The sequence below is a fragment of the Schistosoma mansoni genome, chromosome 3 (genome assembly GCF_000237925.1).
Source record: "Schistosoma mansoni strain Puerto Rico chromosome 3, complete genome".
In the NCBI taxonomy this organism is placed as follows: domain Eukaryota; kingdom Metazoa; phylum Platyhelminthes; class Trematoda; order Strigeidida; family Schistosomatidae; genus Schistosoma; species Schistosoma mansoni.
Window position 1 is genome coordinate 21,565,555 of NC_031497.1, and position 23,233 is coordinate 21,588,787.

Consider the following 23,233-nt stretch of genomic DNA (forward strand, 5'->3'; position numbering starts at 1 on the left):
GAATCACCGGACGGCTGTTGCGTCCTAGTATGGGACTCCCTCACCAATGGGACTCGAAACCAGGACTGGTCTATAGCTAAGGCTTCTGCTGAATCCTTAAAAAGAAATCTTCATGATTGCCTCAATTCTGTAGATACTGAAGGAGATTAATCTAAATATTGCTCCTCCATCACCTACATTCGTGATTAATTTATTTTTTCTCTTAGTTTCCAGAACCATACTTCTCTGTAACCAAGATTCCTTTTCTGCTACTGAGACACAGATCTAAAGCAACAAATAATTCCTCAATTCACCCAAGCGAAATTTGAAAAAACATAGAGTGCTACAGAACAGTTTTCAGGAAATTCCAGAAAGTTAATCACTAAATGAATTTAGAAGGGAGTGGATGCAACCTTTTTTCCGGGCAACCTGGACCAAAAATCAAAATTCACATGTTTTTGTCTTTAATGGTCAAACGTTATACATATACACTGGAAAAGGTATACCGCTGAACAATCGACTCGACTATCAGCAAGCATTCAGTTTATTCGCTAGAATATCTTACTTAAGACTATCGGGAGCATATATGAGCTACACTAACACTCACACATAAAATACATGGAGTGGACTTATTAGCCAGATCCACCTGAATCTCAGAGTTAATGTTCACTCTGGGATTCGACTGATCAAAATCCAGTTAAAATATCAACAACAAAACAATTCAAACCATCAAAGATGAAATTTATGTTTCTATACATCACAAACCACATAATTTAAACAAGACTATGGTATTAGATCAACTAACCTGTCTGGCCTTTTCCCAACGTCTTCTCAAGTCTGTACGGTCCTACATACTGCTCTTCACGTACGTAATTACGATGGGACATCTTCGGACATCAAAACTCTTACGGTAATTGTCTTTATTACTGTTAAAATACAGAAATAGATAAAATTTGAAGGAGTGGAAGAAAAGAATGGAGGTTTTTTTAGTGACTAAATAGTGTACTTTTTACATTTAAATAGTCTTAAAATGTAATGCAAATGGGGAAAATTCTGTCCTTCTGTCAAAACTTTCACGTGAAATAGGTCTGAGAAGATCTGAAACGGTCTGCACTGCGCACATGAAATCTAATGTTCGGAAGAATCTAACGATTCTCGAAATGTGAAATACAGTGAAGTCTAGAAAGACATTGAAATACAAGCTACCAAACTATGGTGTGAACGAACCTATCAGTTTAAAATGTATCAATGTCTAATTTCTGTTAGACGTTAATAGTTTCAAATAACCCTACCATTTTCCATTGGAGCTTAGTCCACATAATATTTGTGAGATAATGTGCAAAGTTCAGAGAGTCCCAGAAAAACTAGCATCAAACCTTTAATAACATGAATGGGCAGTTTTTGAGCACATTTTCTGGAAATTTGTACACTTTTAATAATTGGCTGTTACAAAATGCATGCTAAAAACATAATAAGTTTCATTTATCCGAAAAAACATTTCTTATTTCGTAAAAATTCATTTTCTGTTATTTGTATTCCAATTAATTTATTGGTGAGACTGAGCAGTGAGTCTCTCAAATGCTAAACATTATCGACATATATGGCTTTACTCATTGTTTTTGTGATACAAATATTGGGGTAAGTTAGTATGAATGACTTTAAGCGTGCTAACACCCGGAAATTGCGATTTCTAATGAGTCGTTAACCGTACAGCTATTTCGTTCACACTGCACCCTTCTAGTGGGTAAACGAGAGGGACAATATAGATTGATGGGCATTTTCGTTCAAAGTGATAGCTAGATTTGTTATGTGAACTGATCATTGAAAGAACATTCTCACAAAACTTAAAGCCCAATGCCGAATTGTTTGGATTTGAAGCTTCATACTTAGCATTTAGTCGTGTATTACAGGGATTTTTTAATACAGCATGTGATTTCGTAAACTCTTATCGACATGATCAACGAGATATAGGATTTTTAAGGTGCTGAAAACCATAGAATAAATTTGATACATTATGTCTCCTATTTCTACCATTAAAGACTAGAAGCGACTGAAATAACACATAGACTACATTTTGATAGACTAATAAAGTTAAAGGGGTGACCAAATCGAGCATAACGCGAAAAGTGTCGTTTTTTGCGTGACAATAAACGTTGAAACTACTAATCATAGGATATTACATCAACAATACGTCTTTCACAACCAAATCGATGTTCCCACACTATAGTTTGATATCTTCAATTTTGGATGCTACTTACGCTTAGTGTTACATGAAATATTTTCTTTAATAGTGTTGAATTTTTTATCCAACCATATTTGCAAATTTATAAAATCTATGAAATCCGTAGAACTAAAACCCCGCGACCTGGGAGCTGTGTGTACTTTTGAAAAAGCAGGAGTGTAAAACAACCATGAACATTACGAAAGGGAATAGTAAGGAGTACTAAATCGTGTAATAGTTAAAACACTTATTTCATGAAGTTTAGTTGTTCAGTGAAGCAATTATTCCTTTTAGGCAAAACACAGTCGGTAGGTCTGCCTACCGTACGATGCGGACTTTTATGATCGCCAGAATCTGTCTCCAAATATCTATATTGCACTCGTCTATCCATCGCCTTAGATAATAAGGCTAACTCAAGCTTGGGCGAATATGACAGAAGACGATTTCTGCATATATTGCAACTAAGTATCAGGGAATCTACTTACGCCTGTTACCCCTCGTGGCTGAGCATAAGCTGCCCACTGGCATTATCCATCCAACTGTGTCCTGAACGGACCTTTCCAGTTGCTATTCATCCTTTGGATGTCTGCTCCCAATTCTCAGAGCAGCGTACCTTTTGGTCTTCATATCTTCCGTTTCCCCTCATGATTTCCAGTTAGCGCTTGCCTCTTGATGTAGTTTGATGACTTCTGCAATGTACCTCATATCCACTTCCATCGTCTTTTCCTAATTTCCTCTTTAGTTGGAAGCTGTTTTGTTCTTTCCCACAGTAGGCTGTTGTTGATGATATCTGGCGAACAACGGACACTGAGTATCTTGCGTAGAAAACTTTATAAATACCTGTACGTTTTTGATGATGTTTGTAGTAGTTCTCTAAGTTTCAGCTCCTTACCGTAGAACTGTGTTGAGGTTTGTATTGAAGGTTGTGACTTTGATGTTAGTTGACAGTTGTTTTGAGCTCCATAAGTTCTTCAACTGTAGGAATGGTGTCCTTGCTTTGTTGAACCTTGTCTTTACATTTGCATCAGATCTTCCTTTTTTATCCAGATACGTGAAAGATTCTGCCCCTTTCAGAGCTCCCCCTTTAGGCGTGATTAGGTTGATTCAATCATCTGTTATCAAGGACTCTCCAATCGGTAATTGTTTGTAGGTTTTTAAGCCAAATAAATTCGGGTACTGCCGTGGAATACAGAATACTAAAAACGCAAATAATACCATTATGTCTTTTTTATTACACATTTAAAAATGGGTAGTATTTATGTTATCAAATGATTCCGTTTTCATAAATCTGTATGACTCCATATTTTGGTCAGGTTCTTCTAATGGGCATCAATCTTCTTATAACAGTCACCATAGCTCGTATTCGGCACTCCTTACATCTGTTGATGCGGTAAGGGTTGATTAATGTAATTTACAAGATTTAACAGCTCATCAACACTATTTTGAGAGGTGTTCGAAGTCTATAATGTGAGCTACATTGCCTATTATTGACTTCATGAATAAAGTTCATGATGAATATAAGTTGCTAGTTAATTTCGTATGTTATATTTGGTGGAAACAAAGGCTAAACATAATAATGAATAATGAAATGAAGCTTGTAGGTTTGCTTCATCCCAATTTCCCAACAAACAGTTGTGTTTCGGCCTAGACGTGGAAAAAGACAAAGAATAATTTAGGCCAATACAGACAGGCAAATCTCCAAGATAAAATATGTACATTCATGTAGGATCATAGTTTTCATATGTGAAAAAGTTTTGTAATAAAAGCAACACTTTGACGATGTCTCTAAGGTGCTTTATCGGGGAATGTCATTATTGCTTTATTCTTTTACCCTGCTTTGTACTTTGGGTTTTATCTAGGACATATTGTAACTATGATTTGTTGTTCTCAATTTTCTATGACTAGGTCTTTGTTATTTGACTTTGGGTGAGATTCCACCATAGTATTTTTGTCGACGCATGATGCTGGACTATTGAAAGTCAGATTCTGCTGAACCCAGATTTAGGTTACGTTGTGGGGAGACTGATTGTTGTAGTATTTTGACTAGCTGTTGGAAACTGTTGCTCAAATCCTTGACGATAGATACGTGATCCGTTTTATCGACAACACTTTTTGATTATTAAGTACTTTGTAAAGTTATAGTCTAGTTCGATGTTAGTGCGCTTATCTTTGCTACTATACTAAAAGACCTAATCACAAAGTTGTAGAATTGTCTTTATGTGACCACATATTCTACAAGATCTACAAGATCCCACAGCATTGAAACCACTGATAGAACATAGCTGCCTTTGACAACTGTAGTAACCTGGTGGACTAGGTGTTAAAATAGGCCACATAGGCAAGAAACCATGATTATCGCAAGCACGCCTGCTTGTGAATGGTCACAGACAACTGCAATCACAAAATACGTTTAGATAAACTACCTTAAACCGATAATGAAGAAAACAAGATTTTCTAGAGAAAGGCCACTGTAAATTAAAAATTTTGAATCATGGATATACCCAAGTTGTACGTGGATTGCGTGAATTCTTAGCTAACGTTGATGTCGTACCACGAACTAAATGTCTAACAATTGCGCCTGTATGATATAGATTATTTGGGGACCATACATGACAATTAGAAGCTTGTCAGATCGGTTGGATTCATTTATCAGAGTTTTCGGAGACCCACAGAGCACGTACGCTTTTGAGTGGGCCATTCCATGACCTATAATCGGTCAAACAGCTTTGATGTTTTTTGTCTTGACGGTTTTCGGTGCGTAGTTCAAACTTTAGTGATCCGTTGTTCAACCTAATAGATCATTTAGCTAGGATTCATTGACATACCTCTGAGTAGGAGTTTGCAACTGACCTACCAGTACATTTTATGCTTGAAGAACGTGAGTAAAGAAAGCGACAAGGGATAAAAAGAAGAAAAAAATTGAGCCAATTCAGTAAGAGAACCAAATTCGCCCACAATTAATAATGAAATAAATGGCGACTGTCTGTAACAACACAATCTAGTAACATATACTAGAAGCTGTCTGACACTAAAGTGAATGTTGCTTTTTTGTGTCCCGAAGGTTAACTCCCAATGGTGTGGCCACAAATATTAAAGAAATAGTGAGGGGTTTGAGTAATATTAAAATATCTGTTCCATTTGTTTATGGCCGTACTTTTTCGCACCAGAGCAATTATTTAATTGATTACAAATGGTTTCTCAAGGGAGTTCAAATTAAATTATTTCCATGGGAAGCATTTGCTTTAAATTGAAAGTGGAACTCTATATGAAATTTCTCCCTTAAAAATTTTCTGGAAACTATTTCACTGGTGTTTAACGATGAATTTTATTAAGTTACTTCACATTATTAAGGAATTAATTGAAGTTACTGTTATTATGACCACTGTATGCCAACAAAAGTTCAGCGAAATTCGAACAAGTATCTTAGCCATGCTGCCTAATGTACGAGAAGTGTAGTGGAAGGTTGGGTATAGATCACTAGGTTGGTAATGTGGTTGCAGAATGTTATGGAGGTTATAAGATGTGAAGTGGCTTAGAAAGCAACTTTAAAACACTGGTATACTTTGCTGTTAACCGAGTTTCTACCATAATCTAATCGAATCAGTAAACCGATCATTTGCGAATTGTATTTATAAGATCTAGGGCGAATCGATGTTTATTTAAAACGAGAAACCGTTGAGACAGATCATCGTTATTTATAATAGATGATCATGATAAAATAGGGTTAGAAAAATGAACACTTATTCCAGCATTATGTAACTGTTGCGACATATACACAAAGATGTACGATAGTAAAAACTGTAAGTAATCCATGAGAAAAACCTAAGTAATACGTTTAGCTAAGTCATTGTAGACCCTTGGATATTTCTGTCAAGACCTCTATATTTCTTGTTCTTTGATAAGAAGTATTTGTTATCTTAGTATGTGTAATAATACTAATTTTGAAAACTATGAAATGAACACTATATTCCAGCGACTCATCGATCCGTTAATATTTATTAGAATACACAAATTATTAGACATGTTAACTTTGCCCTTTTTATGATATATATAGAATACGTCTTGTAAGCAAAGCTAAGTTGTGGGTGAGCATGACGTACAGTTCATCGTTCTTGGCACTAAGGTTGACACAAATACTGTTGTCATTTATGTTATCACCATGGATGATAATAATAATCAGTATTAACATTGTAAGTGGTTATAAAAAATTATGGAATCATTTGATGAGAAGTTCGGACTGTTTGATCATTATAGTGAATTTAATTTACTTACTAGAACGTAAAATTTTATGAAATTTTGATATTTCACAAAATGATTTGAACTCAATGAATCATGTGTAGTGATGAAGGATCACTGTGACACATGATTTAATGGCACAGTGCAGCCATCTGGATACCACTATGTCACAAAAAATGTCGGATGGACGATGCTAACCATCGACAATCTTAGGTTCACGAAATTAATTCGGACACTCAGATACCGTTACTTTACAGTTGCATTCAATGATAATTTATATTATTCAGAGAAACCATAATGCTAGTTTACTATATGGTTAAATTGTGTACACTGCAATGTGAACATTTTAAATGTCATTTTCAAGTGAACCAACTCACTAATGCACAATAAAAATCATGTTGCCACGTCAAAGGGGTCTAGTACATCATAAAATTAGAAACGGATAAAAGTAAAAATGCCAAAAACATATAGAAAGTATGGGACGGTTTAACGTTTATGTATATGTTTTAGGAAATGTATATACAACAGATAATTTTATTCCTAACTTGAATAATATTGTATTCTCTGTTGCAATGCATTTAGATATTCAATGAATACACTTTTTGTCAGAGAAGGTCAATCTCTCTCGTTTCCACGCAGTCATTCAATAGGAAGCGATCCCTGAAACACCTGACTGTAAACTTTATTTTAACTGCTTTAATATGGTATTTTAATTGACCATTTATCTCCACAAACTATAGTGTTTAACAGACAAGATTATTTATGGATTCTAACCGGAAAAGTAAATGTTGGCTGAGTTGTAGACTTATATAGGCTTTACATACGAACTATTATTCTCCCGTTACGGTTTTAACCAGTAAGGTCTTAGTTAATTTTATTCACTCCAATGCTCAACAAAGTGTGTTGGTGACGCTGCTAGCACTGAATAAAGTTATCTAACCCACTGGAAAATATGTAAAGGCAAGTATAGTGCTATCGCAGTGAATTCGCAAGTGACTGTTTACAACTACATCAGTCGTTCCTGGTTCTACTGATAATCTGTCAGCATAATATCCCGCCTAAAGTTATTATTATTATTATTATTCACAAGCATCTTATGGATACATAAGTGCTGTGAAGACACCACTTCGGGTTTCTTCAAAAATGCAATAATACACAATTTTCAATAATGTTAGCATTACATTCGCCATGTTTGAGAAAGGAAGGAAAAGGAAAATAAAATAATAATAATGATAAAATAGTAATAATAAATCAGGTTCTGAGTAATTGGCAAGAATTTTGAATTGATTTTGAAAGAGGAAAGGAAGAAACTAAGGAAATAGAAATAAAGGAGACGCGGAATACCTAAATATCTTAACGCAGAACAAGAATAAACAACTATGCATGTATAGCAAGACGAGTAATAAAAATAAAATAAAACAGACTAAATTTATAAGTAAATAACTTATTATTGTGCTAAGATACTACTTCAGAATAAGTGTTTGTGCGTGCAGACATAGTTGGGGATGATGCGATGAAAGTCTCAATTAAGTGCAAAAGATAACCAACATGTACGAGGTGTACATGCATAGTGAAGATAAAACGAGTCTGAGAAGTTGAATTCAGCGCAACACAAGTTATTGTCTTAATCCAAAACTTCGTAATCTTGAGAATAATATTCATTTAAAAGAAAAAAAGGAGAGGGAGAAGAGAAATAGTATGGAATTCCGTGATAAATCTTTGGAGTAATTGGTACGAGGTCAGTTCTGAACGTATACGGTCCTAACTGGAAGAAGATGACTTCAAGTTCCGGCTTATTCTGGATATTTTTCACGGTAAATGTTATTAATTAAGGGTGAACCTAAATTATACTTCCTTAGGGTGACATTAGAAACGATTCATTAAATTTCGTATTGAAACGTGAGCGTAATGTTAATCATCCTCTCATAGTCACTTAGACTTTTCAAATCGACGCAATGTAGTGTAAGATTTTCGCATCAACGATAACTACCAGTTAGATAGTATGTAAACGTAATTTCGTGTAGAATTATAATGGAATAACTGTTAAGTGAACAAATTTTATCGTCGAATATGCGCATCAATACATACATTTGAAATTTCAAATAAACAGCTGGCGATCTAACATCAGCCAATGATCTGAATCTTCGCATATAAGTATGTCACCATATATTGTCTCTTCCAGGGATGAATAATAAACTGTACAATAAATGCGGGTTGAGAACAGCTAGTAAAATATAGAATAAGTGTTCCGGCTTCTGTTCAACAAACCTGTTCTACTTCATACAAGGTAATGGGAATCAAAGTTTACTTTTTAAATATTCGATTCTTTATTACTATGTAATTAATGATCAGCTGTCATAAAAAGTTTGGTTCAGTACACATCTTTTAGACGGAAGGGAATATTTGTAGCCAATGTTTTGTTGTAGTTTATTAGTAGCAAATATATTAGATAGTAATGCTTAGATAATACAAAGTCAGGTATGGTCGAATTGACGGTACTTTCGTTTATTAGTAATTGTAATAATAAAAGTGGGGATGTAAGTTATTTCTTACCCCTCAAACAGCGTCACACAGATTATTCTTAAACATGTCACATCTACTCAGGTACTAGAACATACCGTATAAAAACATTGCAACACACGTTTATAAGATGTTAGACATATAAACACTTTGGTCACTTTTATTAACGAATTGGCAGAAAGATTCCACCGACAGTCGAAAGCTTGATTCCCAGCTGCAAACATGTGACAGTGGATGGAAACCTTCACTCCTGCGACCTGGAATTCGCAATTCAGTGAAGGCTGACGGTGAGCTCACTGAAGCGCAAATTATTTGTGGAACGGCACTCCAACTTGCAAGAGAGTTTGAGGATCTTTCATCTTCTTCAATGAGTGTGAATCTAAGGACCCAAATGGACAGGCTTACGAACGCCATGCGTTCAGTTGAACCTATTACTCTAATTCAGTCTACCGACGTTTTGGTACAGCTCGCCTTATGAATTAGCACACACGTTTTCGTAGGTTGTTATTCATTATGACGACCACTAGAAAATATATACGGCGGAACATTGGAAATTCTTCATCGCTGACCCAAATACTTCACCATCAGTAGAGACGGAATGTCACTTATTTAGAAAGAAACCCTAATTATGCTGACCTGTGGTGATATTAGTTCCCAATCTTTGAAGCTGAACGTATGATAACTGAAAAGATTCACTGAAAGCCAGCGACACAAAAATTTGTGCGAATTACCAGTGTGGGCAGAAAAGTAAATCTTCTGCAGACCGAAAATATCACCTACACTTAGAAACGTTCATGCCATTATAATGGACGCAATCTAGAAGTTATACTCCTCTTGATTACAACTTGTCCTCTTCATGATAATCATATAGGCATCACTCACTCCTTATTATCTTGTCAGGAATTGTCTGGCGGGACACGAGCAAAATCATGTCACCAACATTTGTGCAATATGAGCTTTTTCCATACTGAACAACTTATGGTCACTCTATTTAAAATGAGTCCGTATCTACCTTATGCCAAACTTCTCTTGAGGCTCACCTGTACACACCACCAACCGGTAAGTGTGAGTAGAAATAATTAGTTTATTCCACATCAGAACATTGCGTCTAGAGCATACTGCTCGCGGATGCACTCATGTTTGGCTAACTACCGTCAGTTGTCTATCCAAAATTAAAATAAACATAAGACTTTTTACGCGTTAAAAGACTTTTTCATGTCACTTCATATATATTAGTAGTACTACCAAATTCTATCACAGTTAAAAGAAAAAAAAGGTCAAGAAAATCCATTCTTAACTAAATAGAATGTGTTGAACTTAACAAACCAACTGCAGTAGTGGTTGGAAATCTCCCTCTCTACGGTTATACTTCCGTTCCTTCAGCTAGCCTAAAAATGTGTATGCACTTGGAAATCAAGACGCGGGAACTCTTGATTGGTATGAGGTGGCACGGCCATGCAGAGGTAACCATCATACAAACTCTTAATTCTCATATCAAGCGTATTAATCATCAGCCGCAACCACATACTGTCACAGTAAGACTAGTCAGTATTGATAGTTATGTGACTTACACGTAAGGCGCCTCATAGATAAGATAGTCACATCATGGCAAATCTATCATTCTAGTAAGTGTTCGACATCTGATGCTGACCACATTAGTTTTAATGAACTCACCTAGCTGTAGGCGCTTGACCGTGCATCCACACTAGATTACGAGTGAGTACGCCATGTTTCACCTCTACTACAACCGCTAGTTGGTTTACATTATTCACTCCTGGATATATATCTTCGAGCCTATTCGCTTTCGACTTCTGACTTCACTGAGTTGGCACGTTTCGATTATAAATGTTGTTACTGGTTATGGTGTCAAATTTCGAAACTTGTGGCATCCTTACTCTTCGCACTGTCACACAGTACATTTACACATATCTACCTGACTTTTTCTGTCTGTTTTTCTTCTTTACACAAGCGTAAGGTGTTGTCCGACATTCACCTACATTTTTTCATCGTCTTAGTTTCCAGGACGACCGGAAAAGACGAATAACTGACCGTGAATACAATGAATAGAAATTTTCATTGTATATTTTTCTTAGTGATGTTGTATTACATTGATCTTAATATGAGGAAAGATGACCACATGCTGCTGCATATGCAAAGCTATTGGAAGTGTTCGGCAGCGGCAAACTCGTAGGCTTTAAACTTCTAGCCGATCACGTCTTAGGCACATCACTACCCCATAATGGGAGGGGAGCTGTGGAGGTACATCAATTCCCAAAGCAAATTGTCCTGTAGGCCTTCAACATTGATGCTGGCCTCATTAGTTTTCCCGGACATGCACTGGCTAAAGACACTCGATCACTCATCAACGCCAGATCAAGAGTAGGTACGCAGTGCAATGCATACCTTGCAACTACTAATCAGATTAAATCAAACGCTTCCCAACATATCGTCAACTTTCCAAATATGCGTTCAAAATAATTTATTCCGGAATTATGTTCTGACTATTTGGCATATTTCGACTATATAGGTTTACGCATTGAAGATGCCACTGGTATTGTAGTTTGACAACAGTTTAACCAGCAGCGCCTCCTATAATTGAATCGTGCCTACCCAGTGAAATCAAAAGTCAAAGCGAGGAGGTTGGAAGATATATTTCATAGATTATCAATATATTGAGAAGTGACTGATCTAAACTGGCTAGCGATCGCAGAAGTTGAGCACGACGTTCCCACTCGTGATCTAGTGAGGATGCATGACCGAGCGCCTTCAGCTAGTTGGGTCCATCAAGACTAATGTGGTCAGCATCCAATGTCGAACACTTACAGAGCTATTGATTTAAAGGATTTATTTACCACTACAGGATAAAGCGTTGTCAAACACTGAATATTCGTGCCTACTTCAAGTGCCAGACATGAACCATTTTTAGATTCAATATAAAATGGATAGTCACGGGTGTTGTTAAGTTACTCAATGATCCCCACATCAATTACGTGCTGAATAGCTTTATTGAGGTAGCAAGATTTTTTAGTAAAATATAATCAGGGGTCAAACCTTGTATAACCATTTCTAGGGACGAACTCTTGAAGCCCAGATCGTCTGTACAAGATGAAGTAGTGCACACCTCTTAATCCAAGATCCTTTATTATTGAAGATGTCAAGTGAAGGAATGCAAGGATTTAAACTCTTAAAGAGTATTTCAGAACAGTCAAAATGAAGTTGTTGGACATCGTACGTCGTACCTTAAACTTGGACTTCTTCGTACATTTTTGCGTTCGTTAATGCGATAGTGCGCTACATTCCCGCTGAAGTTTTCACTTATTGTTTTTTGGTAAATCACATTCAATGAGCTTCACATTCAATTATTGAAATTATTACCACCAACATTCCCACAACCTTTTCATGTTAACGCACTTGGAATAGTAAAAATCAATAAACAATAAGATCAACATCTAACAGTTATTCTTCTAAACTAGCTGCTGAACGGTTAAATAACAAACTTTTACGTCGTACTCTTCTGGCATATTCTGTTTTGCAGCAGTAATGTCACATGGATACTTTGTTGTCTCGGTGAGACTATTAGAAGACGAAAAAATGGAAGAAATAAACGTGCCGGTAAGATTTAATGTTACTCATTTTTATGTGTACGTAACTTCAGATCTAAGGTTTTTTACTGTGTGCACACTGGTTTTTAAAATTTCATAATAAGGAGTGCATATATATGTATATATATAGCTTTGAATTCTCATCCACTTGCTACAAAGTTTATCCAACTTTCGATCTAACACGTGTATTCAAAATCTAACTGCTCTCTGCTTGTTAGTAACTGGTATATAAATCAAGGATAAGTAGATATATTATAGGTTTCAAAGTTCGCAAAACTTTGAAAAGTGCTGTACATATGTGTTTTACAAGTTGTGTGCATAAGCTTCTAATGTAGTGATAATAAACACAATGATTTTGAATAGTTACTCAATATTTACTTCAATCGACTCCCGTATCTAGAAATGGCTTTGTTTTAAAACATTTCTAATATTTGACTGTTACGAATAGGATAGTTTGGTATCTCTTCAGTTGTTTTGGAGCGAAAATGCAATTTATTTTTACTTAACTGATTACCAGTTATGACCGGACGCTTAAGTCATAGAAGCGATTTGGTATTTAGGAGACAGACATAATTATTCGCTTCGTCACATTCATTAGGGTTTGAGTATCTACTTCATCGCGAACTTACTACTTTTGTTCCATTAATTGCGATGTTGAATATATGCTTTTGTGGATACATATGTGTGGTGTTTGTATGAACTATTGATTTCTTCGTACTTGATTAGATTGCGTTATTCCTGTGATTCCTAGCTTGTAATATAATTCGAATGCTCCTAATTATCACAATATATCATTTTGCAAATTATAATATCATGGATAAGCTATGGGTAGGTATCTATTACTCTGAAGTCTAAGTTTTCCTCCGCTTTTATTTTATAGGAAGATGCCACTGGAAAGTGGCTTTTTGAAGAAATCTGTTGTCAACAAGGAGTTATGCAGGAACGCGAATATTTCGGCCTTCGTTACCTGGAGCATGAGATGCTTTCGTCTCCAACAAAGGTAAAGAAACTGATTAGATTCATGTAATTTAGAGATAACTCATCGTAATCACTTTTAAACGTGGTGTACAGTAACTGTCATCTTCACTATTTGAACAAATATATAAATCTCCATAATACCCCTGTCGAAACATAAGTTGAATACATTTCTTGAATTTTAGGTTTATTGAAGACCCATGTATTATATATTAGTACCTAAGAAGCTACGTGCAAGAAGATAGTACAATTAAGTCAATTTAGAAACCAGACACATATATACCATCTGTTTTGGTGAACTGTAGTGACACATGTTCACTTCAGTATGCTTACAGTTTTCAGGAGTGAAGTGAAGGACTGAAGTGGTCTAACATGTAAACACTCGCAGAACTTGGCTCTAAGTCATCAATTAGTCGATTAAAAAAAATTAAACACTTGAACAACCGATTGGTTATCTTAGATAAAACTTATTACCGTACTGTTATAATTGTGTTTTGCTATATAAACGACCCAGCTATTCCTATTGCTTAGTATTCTTATACGATGACACTCGACAAGACCCCAAAATCAGAACAATTTGAACAGGAATGAAATTGTATTCAAAATAATAATGGTATGTGAACAGCAATCACTGATTTAAATAACGTTCATATATTTATAGTATATACATAAGAAGCTTCTAGATTTTTCTCCAATAATATGCCCGGGCTGATCGGTTTAGAATTAGCCAATCAGCGCGCAGCAACACCATCATGCATGAAACATGCTTTAATCCAATCTATGTCTCGCTAACACGTACTAACTATTCAAACACAATATCACAATGGGGAGTTACTTATTAAATAAGAAGTTTAATAAACCGTTTTACTAATTAGCCGGTAAATTTGAGTGAGCATTGAGTAATAGTGAATCTTAGTATTCTAGTCTCCTTGTTGTGATATTAATGCTTTACGACTAATCGTTAATTAACTTCATACGTTGCTTTTATGTACGTTAAACTGTTTTGATACATTTTAAAAATCCCAATTTATTTACAGCGTTGGATCAACCTTACGAGAAACTTGTCATCACAACTCAAGCGTAAGTCAAATGTCGTCTTGGTAATGTAGTAAATCTCTAATCAACAATAGGAAGTTTGTAACTTAACATTCTGGTAGCTTGATTTAGTAATCCTTAATATCTATTTTGTATGTTACGTTAAAAAGAAGTGATAATATTAATGAATGTTGTAATTGGTTTATTTAAAGTCAGTGATACTCTGCTCTTTGTTTGCCGAACTTGGTTCGACTCTCTGAAACTTGTTTGGGTATGATTATCAAACTTCATCGTTTCAAGCAGTCCCTACTAATCTTAGAGATAACCGTAAATGATGAGAGTTTTCCATTGTAAACTCCTTACTAAGCTTTAAATAACTCAAACTATATTAAAATAATACTGTATTTTGGTCAACGTAATTCTAGGTAACTTGATTTACTTTCAGTCTGCAGCATGTAAAATCAGGATGATCTAAAGGGTTGTTTTAAACTGAAGTATTTTTTAAGCTTGTTTATTTCATTTTCATTTTTACCTACTCTGGTCTTTTTTTCAGACACTTATCCTCGTCAAGTAAGCTTTCGTGTTAAGCATTACCCCGCTGACCCCATTGTTGATTTGAGATTACCTAAATCCCAGTGAGTTTACATATATATATTTTTGTCGAATGTGTTGTCTTTTTTCAACAAATAGTCTTTTATTTTTCAAATTAAAACCTATATTACAGAACTTATTAATTTATAAAATTATCAAGCCACTATAAGAAATTCAGGACCTTCGTTAAAATAGATTTTTTAACCGAATGCCCTTTTGAAACTCCTTTTTAGGCAGGTTGGTGTTCTTTATAGACTGCTAGTTTGCTCATCAAGTTCGTAGGTTGTCTTACTGGTACTAAGCTTCTTGCTACTGGTAATTTGACTGAGTCGCGACAGTTTCCCACTTAAAACCGTCAATTACATCTTAGTAGTGCGTTTTGATCACCAGGTTATACTTCATTTTTCTGAATTTTGTGGAGTGCTATTACCATTGATTGATTCAGAGGTCATGGCAAACTTTCGTCGCAATTGCTTTCTTTGGATGGTGTTAATCAAAATTGTCCTCTTTCCCCATCTTTACTTAACTTTGTCACAAACATGGTTTTAGAGGCAACACTTGCATCGTCTGACTCTTCAAGGGTTGATTTTATACCACGAGATTCACTTGTTGAATTAGAATACTCAGATGATCTAGTTCTGTCTGGTGAAAACTTGGGCAAAATACAGTCTTCTGACCATTTTGGGCGGCAATGCTAGGATTTTTGGAGTACGGTTCTCTCCCTGTAAATGCAAAATGAGGATCGATTTACATCAGCGCCTGGATTGCTGATAGAAAGGGAAGTAGTTGAACACATTAGCCGCTTTACAAATTTTGAGAATCTCATAATTCTTGATGGTCTAGTCTTTGACGAGATTGCGGGACGGGTTCAGAAGTTTCGATTAGCTTTCAATAACTTGCGTAACTCTTAGTGTAGGCGAGATATCCATCTGCTAACCAAAGGATTGGTTTGCTGAGCAGCAGTTTGCTCGTCCTACTTTATGATACGAGACATGGCCATCAAGAATAGAGGATATTTGTAGGTTAATGGCATTCGATCATAGGTGTCTACGAAGCATTGATCGTGTATTTTGGGACTACGGAGTAAACAATGTCTAAGTTAGGCATAGAGTGCGAGGTAAAGCCCCCAAATGCCCTGGTACAGCCGACAGTGGGGAGAGTCCGCTCTCCCTCTCAAAATGCTCTCACATGGCCACGCGTATACAGCCACTGACAGGGAAGTCCTACTCACTGCCTTCTCGTGGCGGGGGTGTTGTTTACAAAATTGAGAAGACGAAAAGCGAATGTCCGGCGCTTTAACCGGGTTGGTGGACACGGAAAGTCTACATAGGGGAGTTGGAAAACCCTGATTCCAAACCAGTGGTGCACATGGGCTCCAGTGTCCTGAGGGAACAAATGGCGTATGAATCAATCGTAGGTCACCGGCTACCATGGGACTGCATCTCCTCACTATGCTCCACTGCTTTGTAGGTTAGACCTTTAGGTCAAAGGCTCAGGGTGTGGCCACTTGAGAAAACCACCTGCTTTAGTTTGGGCACCTGGGCAGTATCACAGCCCATTCACAAATCAAATGAAATCACAATTTTTAGTGGAAATACTATTCTACCTTCAATTAAAATTCGGTCAATTCACACTCATTTGATGACCTTTTTATTTTTTATATACTACATCACTTATCTAATTTCTTCTATTCTCACTTTTGTGTATTCCTACAGCAGCTTGCCTATGATAGAAACCCTGTCTTACCTAAACGATCTCGAGTCACTGACTGATCGAAAGTTGAATGCTATCATCAAATACGAATACTGAAACAGTCTTTCTGAAACCATGTATTCCATTCAAACTGGTTTCCTTCAACGTTCGTACACTAAAGCAGATCAGACAAGAAATAGGATTGGCTATGTCTTTAGAAAGTCTTAGTATCGACTTCTGTTATCTATCCGAAACCCATATTCAAGACTCTAGTGAAATACTACGAATTCGACCTCCATCTGTCATTTCGAAAAGCTTGTTTCACGTGCGTTTATCCGGGGACTATGTGGCATCTTCGTCTGGTTTTGCTGACGTTGTTGTCACACTAAGCACTAGAGCTGAAGCAGCACTAATCGGTTGGATCCCCGTTAACAATCGGTTATTTGCTGTTAGGTTGAAAGGTCCATCAAGGTGGGAACAAATCCGTGTGAAAAAGATGTCTTTTCGTCTTCTCTGCCTATGCTCCGACAGATTGCAGCCCGGATGCGACTAAGAATGAGTTTTACCATCAGTTAACAGTTCTTCTGCAGAAAGTGCGTTCGACAGATATTGTATTTACTAGCCGGAGACTTAAATGTTCAGATCGGGCGTCTAGGCACAGAAGAGTAGTTTAGGTGGCCAATGAGGATCTGTTAGTCGCAGGTCAGATAACGGTGACCGTCTATTGTGTACGAGACTCCTGCTCCTTTCGAAGTACTTTTGATCATTCCCTTGTTTGTACTTACCTTAAGTTTCAGTGGTCAACAAATTTATCGTCCTAAACGGATCGATGTCAGCAAACTGGTTGCAGCTTCTATTGCAACCAGATATTAAACAGAACTAGGTTCAAGGACAGCTATCAGCCCAGCTACAATCGCTCGCAGCTTTGCGAAAAGTCCCACTTATAAGCATCGGGTTTCTAAAGGTTCCTTACATTTCGTTGGAGCGCGTTGGTCTACTCCGGATGACCGCAAATTTCACCATAAGCGATGATTATTACATAATAAAATTGTGCAAAGCTTGAGTAAGAACTGAGAAGCTTGGTATTCGGAGCGTGCCAATGAGTTGGAAGCAGTAGTTGCATCTGTTAACTGCCGGAACCTCTTTCAACTCATCCGAGCCATTGGCAGCAAGAAGTCTGGTGTGAGAGAAACAATCTGTGAAGATGAAGGGATGCCAATCACTAACACTTATCGACATCTTGGACGATGGGCAGAGTTTTTCGAAGAGCAGTTCAACTGGTCTGCTGTCCCGGTAACATCGATAAGAATGTTCTGCCCTTCATGGCCTCTGACGATCGATCCACTAAATGAGGCGGAAGTCCACAAGGAACTCCAACTCTTGAAGCACCACAAATCACCGAGCCCAGATGACTTGCCTCCGGTCCTTTTTAAAGATGGTGGCGACTTTCTGGTTAAGGAACTGACTGAGTTGTTTACAAAGGTTTGGAAGTTGGACAGTGTTCCAACATCGTGGAATGAGTTGATAATTGTCCCTATCTTTAAAAAGTGGGTTCACGTCGTCTCCGTAACAACCATCAAGGGATAAGTTTACTTCCGATTGCGTCCAAACTATTGGCTTCCGTCATATCCCCCTCCAATCAAATAACATAATATAGTGTGTGGCGAATTAGCATATATATAATACATTTTTAGTTGTCTTCATTAGTCTAGAACTGTTAATTTTCCCTGATACCTAATCTAGAGCTGATAGTTTCCATAAGAGGATCACTCCTTGTAGTTGTTGACCTTAGAACATTCCACTAATTCCTTCAGAATCATGTTGCCCATGCATACTATTGGTTTGAGATTAAAATTTTCGACTTATATATGCTCAAATCCATTTCAATCGTCTGTTGTCTAATTTATATTTTACTTTTATGAAGTAACCCCAACCGCATAAATGTAGTATTATTAAGTTTCAAACTGTAAATATCTGAGATACAGAACACAAGGATTCTATGTTCGATCGTACAAGGACATTTAGTATCGGAAAATACCTCAAATTAAAATTCATTTGTGTTTTGTTGATGTTGATGTCGAAAATACATGCCCAACGATAAATGATAGTTTCATTTTATCTTATTGGTCCATTATTTTAAATATTATCTATAACTAATATATTTTTGTGATATCCCAATAAGTAGAAAATTGTATTTCTGACTTTTCGTGACCTAATGTAATTCACTTCTTTCGAGTAAATAAGTGACTTGCATTAAGCCACGAAACTACAGAAATATAATTTTCTACTCATTGCGATATCACAAAAAATATATTTACTATGAACTTTCTACACAATGCTCAATTTATTTGAAACTATCAAGTCTAACCTTGGAATTAATACCTGCGAATTATTATCTATGATTCGCTTTATAGAAGTTGGTTATCCTTAATGATTATTTTTGTTTTAAGTCTTAATTATTTTTTCTTGACTCAATGTAATCTATCTGTTTGTTTATGAATGATTCTTTCATTTAGCAAGAAGTTGAACCCAAGGTTTATCGAGGTAAAGCATCTACTGTAATCGGTAATTAAAAATGTCTTAATCTGAAGTGAATATCGTTTATAGTTAGATAGACTTCTGAAGGAAAGTTTAGCATTATTTAGTCAAGAGTGATGTTTGACTAGGAGACAGAACGTTGCATAAACGATTTATCTGTAGTATATTTTACTTAATGAATGACTCATGTAAATAACATTTATGGTTTTGGAATTCATTGTTATGCACTTGATTGAACTGTATATTGCGTTTGTGAATTGTTAGGAATCTAGTGTATCTCCATATTTCTGTCATGTTTAGTGAGGTAAAATACTGACTGTTGTCTCCGTAAGGTTGGAAGAAATTGAAGGTTTTGAATCTAATTATCAACATTCCGAATTCTTTTCACTAATTTTTTATTCTATACTAAGATATGGAAATCTATTTATCTTCGTTATAACTGGGACTTTAATCATGTTTTAGGTAATAAGTTGATTCGCATAATGTAAAGATGTATGGTTATTTCTCACGTTATTTCTCTGTTAAATAATTCTATCAGCCATTTAGACTCATTCTCTACACAAATCTTTCCTCTCATTCAGTTCACTCAGTCAGTCATCTACAACATAGAACCAGGCACATATATACCTTGGTTCAAGTTACCACACCTCATTAGCACAACAAGATGAACACCGAATTCATAGTAGTTACTTTAATGGTAGTAATATATTTAAAAAAAGATTGATGTTCGGTAGTTGATTGTTTTGTTGATTATTGAGCTTAAAGTAGTGTTATTTGTTAGAGATTTTTCTTGAATAAAGTGTAACCTTTCGTCTCTATCCTACTCTTTCAGCTACCTCCTCTATCATCAGTTGCGTCGTGATTTGATAAGTGGGAGATTAGTTGTACAAACTGATGTCTTAGTTCGACTTGCTGCACTTGTAGTTCAAGGTAAGTAGGCATTTCCTCTATATTGCCCCAGTAACAAGCATTTCTTTGATGTAACTGTAATTATTAATTTACTTTTGGTTTTATAGTTGCTTAACTGTAAATGTAATTTTAATTGTATTATATAATTTGTTATCAGTGGAACTTGGAGACATTTCAGCGCAGGAACCACTTGAGACGTCCGCAAAAAATGACAAGCATCAATATTTACGTGAATTTCGCGTGCTGCACAATCAGACTGAACGCCTTGAATCGCTTATCATAAAAGAACATGAAAAACTGGAGTAAGTAACCATCACGTTTTTGAAAACTTCAATTCTGACTAGTTGAATACTGTCTGATCGTTCTCACTCGCTTGTTTATAGTACTTCATCGAGGGTGGTGGTTAAAGCGTTGAACTTTCAACCACTAGATAGCAGCCTCGAGTCCCTTTATATCTACTTCGGTTTGGGCAATGGGGTAGCATCATTAACCCTCACACTTAGGGTATAGTTCATACCCAAAGCATTTGGTGTATAAGTTAAGTCCTTTTATATTTATTTTTTTCAGTTTGTCCATGTCATGCATAAAAATAATCTGTTATTCCAACATTTTTGCAATTTCATTCTACGTTTTTATACTTTCAAGTTGTCACATCTGACACCTCTGTCTTCCCACCAGCCAGCTAATCTCTTAATGTGATAATTAATTGTTCTATTCTTAAAGACATTATAATTCTACTCATACACAATAGCTATATATCTATATCATCTTGTTAATTTGGATTGGTTTTCTTTTCGTGGCTAACTGTAGTGGGTGAAAAAATGCAAGTGAAGACTATCAGTTGCTCACTGTATTTGATATTTCAAAAAGATATTCACAATTATTTATCGAGACGAACGGTATTTTAATGCATGTTTTTGATGGCCTAATAATTTACTATCTAGCTTCCATAATTCATTGGTTTTATACATACATTGACAGTAAATTTTTGTTTTGTTTTTTCTTGAAGGAATTGTTTACCTTCCGAAGCTGCTAGTGAATTAATACACCTTGCCAGCAGTCTGGAGACTTATGGTATTGACCCGATCCGTGTTAAGGTATGAGTGATTCTGGATGTTCTTTCTTAAAACTAGTTTTTTTCAAAATATGTTCTCAACGTCATTTTTATCATTATAGTAGTCAGTATATATGCATATTTACCGTAGTAATAATAGGTCAGTGGTAGTGCTGTGGCCAAATTAAACCCATGAAGTCATCGACAGTTGCACTCGGCCATGTTAATTAGTGAAGACTGTCTGGTTAGGGCACACGGGGTTGTCATAACCAATAGTTAGAGTTTTTTGGGTGACATGACTCAGAATAGTTTCCAATGATGCAGGTGCATTCACACTCTTCCTTCCCTTGGAATCTGAGTCCTGAAATCTCCTTGCGTCTTTTTCTTTTTTTCGAAACCTAGTCCTTTCGACTACAACTGACACTGTTACTACTTGTAATACCTTGGGATTTATCCTGATAATTCTATCTCTCTGTGCCAATGTGGTGTGGCAACGCGTATCGATGCGCATATGCCTGAAGTTCTACGTTACATGTGAATGGCTGACTGAATGGTAGTACGCATAATTGTCATGTACGCTTACGAAATAAGTGTTTTTCTCAAGCTTACAAAAAGTATATTTATACAATTTTACAGTACTAAGTTGTATATTCTCTGTTCTGATAAATTCCTTGATAACGACCTCAGAATGTTTTCTGTCAGATCAAAATACTGGGAGGTTTTCTTTGTTTAGGCTAGAGTCAGAGAGCTCACTTTTGAAGATGTTTTTGTATTATGATGGAACAACTGACTGTTACTATTACTAGAATTGCTTATGTAGTCAAACTAGTAGTAATTCAGTTTCGTAATACAGTTTCGTGCTTATTTGAATGAACATGCAGCATCACACTACTTACGTTCATCTTTTCTGTAGAAACGTTCAGGAGAAACGTACTCCAAATTACTAGTCTACCAGTTAATGTCCGTTTATCGATTTAGAGATACGATGTCTGTTAGATTAGAATAATTTTAACTAGCCTGAGCTCATTAATTTTGACTTTTTTTCTCGTCAAGGACTCACATAATTTGTATATGCCCTATAATGTATTGGTTTTTGCGTTTTTCCAGGTGCTTTGTTATATGTAGCATAAACATAATTAATGTTCAATATCTTTAATTGGGAAAGTCACGACTTTTAGTATTCACAAAAATATTAGGCTTTTAACATCTGGCATAATCTAGAGTGATAGGTTCATGCTGTTTAACATGAAGTTTCTATTTGTCTACATGATTTTATTATATCCATTGACGTGTGCAAATTCGCCACACACTATATTATGTTATTTGATTGGAGGGGGATATGACGGAAGCCAATAGTTTGGACGCAATCGGAAGTAAACTTATCCCTTGATGGTTGTTACGGAGACGACGTGAACCCACTTTTTAAAGATAGGGACAATTATCAACTCATTCCACGATGTTGGAACACTGTCCAACTTCCAAACCTTTGTAAACAACTCAGTCAGTTCCTTAACCAGAAAGTCGCCACCATCTTTAAAAAGGACCGGAGGCAAGTCATCTGGGCTCGGTGATTTGTGGTGCTTCAAGAGTTGGAGTTCCTTGTGGACTTCCGCCTCATTTAGTGGATCGATCGTCAGAGGCCATGAAGGGCAGAACATTCTTATCGATGTTACCGGGACAGCAGACCAGTTGAACTGCTCTTCGAAAAACTCTGCCCATCGTCCAAGATGTCGATAAGTGTTAGTGATTGGCATTCCTTCATCTTCACAGATTGTTTCTCTCACACCAGACTTCTTGCTGCCAATGGCTCGGATGAGTTGAAAGAGGTTCCGGCAGTTAACAGATGCAACTGCTGCTTCCAACTCATTGGCACGCTCCGAA

At 36.3% G+C, this 23,233-nt stretch overlaps 2 protein-coding genes across 3 annotated transcripts in view; one reads left to right on the forward strand and one right to left on the reverse strand.

Moving 5' to 3' along the window:
• The window catches only part of Smp_134910.1 (serine/threonine kinase), a gene marked incomplete at both ends in the record, with an annotated part of 87,501 nt that extends 86,635 nt beyond the window's left edge, over positions 1-866 (reverse strand). For both annotated transcript variants that reach the window (XM_018799628.1, XM_018799629.1), the window contains one exon: positions 785-866. In XM_018799628.1, coding sequence (XP_018651398.1) covers positions 785-866 — 82 coding nt within the window. The remainder of the gene's footprint in view (positions 1-784) is intronic.
• Positions 867-12,496: 11,630 nt separating this feature from the next.
• Positions 12,497-23,233, forward strand: part of Smp_023620 (putative 4.1 G protein) — a gene marked incomplete at both ends in the record, with an annotated part of 30,900 nt that continues 20,163 nt past the window's right edge. Inside the window, 7 exons of the mRNA XM_018799630.1 lie at positions 12,497-12,568; positions 13,439-13,558; positions 14,571-14,613; positions 15,122-15,203; positions 20,222-20,319; positions 20,456-20,600; positions 21,308-21,395. Of these exons, the coding sequence (XP_018651400.1) occupies positions 12,497-12,568; positions 13,439-13,558; positions 14,571-14,613; positions 15,122-15,203; positions 20,222-20,319; positions 20,456-20,600; positions 21,308-21,395 (648 nt within the window). The remainder of the gene's footprint in view (positions 12,569-13,438; positions 13,559-14,570; positions 14,614-15,121; positions 15,204-20,221; positions 20,320-20,455; positions 20,601-21,307; positions 21,396-23,233) is intronic.